The sequence below is a fragment of the Bos javanicus genome, chromosome 10 (genome assembly GCF_032452875.1).
Source record: "Bos javanicus breed banteng chromosome 10, ARS-OSU_banteng_1.0, whole genome shotgun sequence".
Taxonomy (NCBI): Eukaryota; Metazoa; Chordata; class Mammalia; order Artiodactyla; family Bovidae; genus Bos; species Bos javanicus.
The window spans coordinates 24,092,425-24,098,080 of record NC_083877.1 but is presented as its reverse complement, the minus strand read 5'-3'; the positions used below and the strand labels follow the sequence as shown (position 1 = coordinate 24,098,080).

The 5,656-nt window shown below is 39.9% G+C and overlaps 1 gene segment (V, D, J or C); it reads left to right on the top strand.

Moving 5' to 3' along the window:
• The first annotated feature begins 4,176 nt into the window (after window positions 1-4,176).
• On the top strand, window positions 4,177-4,983 carry LOC133255906 (T cell receptor delta variable 1-like). The segment is given in 2 exon segments: window positions 4,177-4,271; window positions 4,495-4,983. Coding segments are annotated over 2 exon segments (363 nt in total).
• The last annotated feature ends 673 nt before the right edge of the window (window positions 4,984-5,656 follow it).

Here is a 5,656-nt window from a genome sequence, read left to right as displayed (position 1 = left end):
CCAGGGATCGAAAGGTTTCCTGCATTTCAGGTGGATTCTTAACCAGCTGAGCCACAAGGGAAACCCAAGTATACTGGAGTGGGTAGCCTATCCCTTCTCCAGAGGAACTTCCTAAACCAGGAATCAAACCAGGGTCTTCTGCTTTGCAGCAAATTCTTTACCAACTCAGCTATCAGGGAAGCGGTAGCTTCCCTTAAATGTGGCCAATACTTACATTAGCCTACAGCTGGGAAAAAAATTGTCTCACACAGTCTATTTTAAAATGATGAAAATCTTATGAATGTGTTGAGTACTGTACTGAAAGTGAAATCAGAGTGGTTATATGGGTATGAAATGGCTGTAAATGTGTTGGTTGTTTACACTCATGATTTTGAGGCTGGCCAGGAGCTCAGCTCACTGCTGCTGCCCAGAATCACCAGGAAATATCATACTGCATATTGCTAGCCCAGGAAAAGATAAAACTTCAATATTCCAAGTATGGTTTCTACTGAATGCATACCACTTTCTCACTACTGTAAAGTCAAAACTCCTAAACTGAATTATCCTAAATTAAGTTGGGGACAGTCTGTAGTGATTAAAAGGTAAAAATTATTGATATATGCAATAGTCTAGATGGATCTCTGGATGTTATGCTGAGTAAAAAACAATCTCAGAGGCTACATGGTATACGATTACACTTACTCAATTATTATGGTTGTATACATAGTGTGATTCTACTTATTCAACAGTCTCAACAGGACAAAATACAGAGATGAAAGGAGATCAGTAGTGACCTGGATTGTAAAGAAGTGCAGGCCTCAGGAAGGTGTGCAAAGAGGGTTTCTTTAGAGAGATGGAACAAATCTAAGTCATGATTTTAATGCTGGTAACAAGAGCCCATACATGTGATAGAGTTTCACAGAGCTATGCATCAAAACCAGAGTGCATATAAAACTGAGGTATCAGATCGCGATCTGTATTTTAATAAAATTTTGGCAATATAAATTTCCTGGTATGTATATGTAATTATTATATTAGCATATATATTTTAGAATATCAAGCTGCTCCCCAGGCTGTTGTGGGCCTTTGTGGTCTCTTCTGCCTAGTTACAAATAATTGGAAACCAAGGCATCAGCAGTTTTCAAGGGTTGCAGAGGTGGGGATGGTTGGCAAAGCAAGTTCTTTAGGGTGGTGGAATGGTTCTGTATCTTAATTTTAGTGGTGGTAATAAGAATTTACAAATGTGATCAATTTCACAACTATGCATAAAAAGGTGGATATAAAACATGTGATAAATATAATATACTAACAGATATAATATATGTATTATCTTGGTGTTCCCCAGACTGCTCTGGGCATTTGTGGTCTCCCCTGCTTCCTTGTAAATAATTAGAAACCAGGACATCAGCTGCCTGTCACTCAGAGTTCATATGGGACAGAAGAATAGATGGTTCAACCTCATATACACTCTCCTCCCTGTATCACTCATTAATGAGTTCTTTTGACCTTAAATTCTAAGAACTGGCACTGTTTTCAAGACTGTGTCTAATACTTCCTTTTCTACTTGTTTGCTTGCTTTTGGTTCTTTTAAATGAATTTATCTATTAAAATGATGAAACCAAGTGGAAGATTGAGAGATACATACTTCATGTTCATGTACAGTATACAAAACTTCAATCATTAAGTTCTGTGGTAGTGACATATACTAAGTGTTTGAACAGGATTGGAAAAGGTCAGTATTCATTCCAGTCCCAAGAAGGGTAATAACAAAGATTGTTCAAATTATTATGCAAGTGTGCTCATTTCACATACCAGTAAGATTATGCTTAAAATCCTTCAGCTAGCCTTCAGCAGTATGTGAACCAAGAAATTCCAGATATACAAACTGGGTTTCAGAGAGGCAGAGGAACCAGAGATCAAATTACCAACATTCATGGGATCATGGGGAATGCAAAGGGATTCCAGAAAAACATCTGTTTCATTTACTACACTAAAAACTTTGTGTGTATAACAACAAACTGGAAAATTCTTAAGGAGATGAAAATACCAGCCCACCTTACTTGTTTCCTGAGAAACCTGTATGCAGGTCAAGAAGCAACAGTTAGAACCGGACATGGAACAACCCACTGGTTCCAAATTGGGAAAGGAGTACGTCAAGGCTGTATTGTCAGTCCTCTTATTAACTTATATGTGGAGTATAACATGCAAAATGCCGGGCTGGATGAATCACAAGCTGGAATCAAGACTGCTGGGAGAAATATCAAAAACCTTGGATATGCAGATGATACCACTCTAATGGGAGAAAGTGAAGAGGAACTAAAGGGCCTCTTGATGAGTGCGAAAGAGGAGAGTGAAAAAACTGACTTGAAACTCAACATTCAGAAATTTAAGATCATGGCATCTGATCCCATCACTTCATGGCAAATAGAAGGGGAAAAAATAGAAGTAATGACAGATTTTACTTTCTTGGGCTCCAAAATCCCTATGCATGGTGACTGAAGCCATGAAATTAAAAGATGCTTGCTCCTTGGAAGAAAAGATATGACAAACCAGCAGGTAGGCTAAGTCGCTTCTGTCCTGACCAGCTCTGCATCTCTATGAACCGTAGCCCTCCAGTCTCCTCTGTTCATGAGATTTTCCAGGCAAGAATATTGGAGTGGGTTGCCATGCCCTCCTCCAGGGGATCTTCCTGACCCAGGGATCAAACCCACATCTCTTATGTCTCCTGAGTTTGCAGGCATTTTCTTAAACACTTGCACCCCCGAGAAGCTTAAGATGGCATATTAAAAAGCAGACACATCACTTTGCCGACAAAGGTCTGTATAATCAAAGCTATGGTTTTTCCAGTTGTCATGTGTGATGTGAGAATTGGACCATAAATAAGGCTGAATGCTGAAGAATTGATGCCTTTGAATTGTGGTGCTGGAGAAAGCTCTTGAGAGTCCCTTGGACTGCAAGGAGGACAAACCAGTCAGTCCTAATAGAATCAACCGTGAATATTCACTGGAAGGACTGATGCTGAAGCTGAAGCTCCAATACTTTGGCCACCTGATGCGAAGAGCCAACTCATTGGAAAAACTCTGATGCTGGGAAAGATTGAGGGCAGGAGGAGAAAGGTACAGCAGAAGTTGAGGTAGTTAGATAGCATCACCGACACAATGCACATGAATTAGAGCAACTTTGGGAGATACTGAAGTACAGTGTAGCCTCAGGTACTGCAGTCCGTGGGGTCACAAAGTTTGGACATGACTTAGTGACTGAACAACAATAAAAAAAGTGTTTAAAACCTGTAGATACCAAGTTTTGTAGGAGAACATTACAGCATTATGTCACAGAAAGATCTGGTATACTTATCTTTCAATTTATTTTACAAAGAGAAAAATAATGAGCCACTAACAAGTGAGACTGAACACTTTGGACCAATGACATAGAAAATGTGACATCAGGACAATGCCAGGACACATGGTCTAATAAATGCAATTCTATACGTGGAAGGGACAGGACTGAATATCCTGATCTTCCTCAAAGTCTAATAAATAAGACTCAATTTCAAATTTCAAAAGAATATTTTATTCCTGTATAATTTCATTCAAAATTTAAAACTGAATAGATGCTGAAAGTCAGATGAACTGATTTTTTGTGTCATTTCACGCTGAAGTAATTTTATTTATTGAAAAACCTAAATAGAGTCACAAAACTCAAGACAAAGACAGAGATATATTAATGATTTTGAATAAAATTTCCATTCACCAAGAAGCCTAAGATCTGCAAGTTTTTTAAAAGAGTCATTACATTCTAGATGGAGAAAAGTAAGAATAGGCTAAATGAATGACCTGTTAGTAGATTACAGAAAGTTTCATAGGCTATAGTAAATTATATCTTAAACAGGACGGCAAAAACTATTTTGCTGAATAATTATCAATGGACGTCAACTTGTTTAATATTCAGTTCTCCTCTGCTCAAATTTTAATACTGATTGCTTTTTTCATGCCTTCTTTCAGGATCTGCCTAATTTAGTGACGAGGGAAAGACAAGCAGACAAAGTAAAGGTTTGTGGCGAGCCAGACTTTTTCCCATGTATGCACAGACCACGTGGTCTATGAACATGACAACCCCCACTTCCTGTTGCGGGGAGTCACACAGGTACCGGGTAGTATGTATATGAGTTGCCAGGCACTCAAAGACACCGAACTCGCAGCTTGAGGCAGAACTAAGCACATTTGTGCAGGGAAATCCATACCTCATGCCACTCTCCAGTCTGCTCTGGGTGTTCATGGCCATCGCCTTCTCTGGTAGGGATGCTTCCAAACACGAGTGTGAGTGTTCAGGGTGAAAGGTCTGCACACAGGCACATGGAGCTTCACAGGGACTTGGGGAAGAAAGGAGGACTGGAGAAAAGCAAGAGTCTTAGGATTTCAGTTTGGTTTTTGGGGGTGTGATCTGAAATGAGTCTAATTCCTACACTATTTTATTCACTGTTTCATCTCTGTTTTCTGATTTTTTTTTTTCCCACAGGATCTGGTGTGGCCCAGAAAGTTACTCAAGACCAGTCAGATGTATCCAGCCAAGTGGGGCAGTCAGTCACCCTGAACTGTCGGTATGAAACAAGTTGGACTGCTTACTACCTTTACTGGTACAAGCAACTTCCCAGTGGACAGATGACTTACGTTATTCGTCAGGGTTCAGAAGCGACAAATGCAAGGAAAGACCGCTACTCTGTAAACTTTAAGAAAGCAGATAAATCCATCAGCCTCACCATTTCAGCCTTACAACTGGAAGACTCTGCAAAGTACTTCTGTGCTCTCCGTGACTCACAGTGCTTGAAGTAATAGGAAAAGCTGTACAAAAACCCCGGAGCTTAGTAAGAGAGAGCCCCACTGCTGCAGGACCCCAGCTGAAATGCACACCCGCAGACCCCAGACAAGAAATGATAGTCCTGTGGTTATTTAAGTTGTGGTCTGGATCAGAAGATTTAGTTCCAGTTAAAGGCACCTTCTACGTTATTTGGAAACAGGTGTCCAGAGTAACTTTCTACTAATATATTCTCCTCTTGAATTTTTGACTTTAAATCAACTGTACAGAATATGTATAAAGTTGTCTAAATTTGAAAATGTGCACCATAATATTTTAAACTGGCAGTTTTACTTCATCACAAAACTGGGTCTAGTTGTGTGGAATCACCATCAAAACTATTTCCTTAATCGTTTCCTCTTAGACTTTGTGTCAGGGCACAATCAGAAAAGCAGAACCATGGGTGATGTAGAATAAGAGATTAGTTCTAGGGATTAGAACTCAAGCAATGGCTAGAGCTGGTGGACGAGTCTGTACAAAGTTGTTATCTTTATATCTGGTGTTGAGCCTGAATTCACTTTAAGTCAGCTTAGAGTAACACCTATGCTTTTAAACTGTGGTGTTGGATAAGACTCTTGAGAGTCCCTTGGACTGCAAGGAGATTCAACCAGTCCATCCTAAAGGAAATCAGTCCTGAATATTCACTGGAAGGACTGATGCTGAAGCTGAAATTCCAATACTTTGGCCACATGGTGCGAAGAACTGACTCATTGGAAAAGACCCTGAAACTGGGAAAGATTGAAGGTGGAAGGAGAAGGGGACAAAAGAGGATGAGATGGTTGGATGGCATCATTGACTCAATGGACATGAGTTTGAGTAAGCTCCA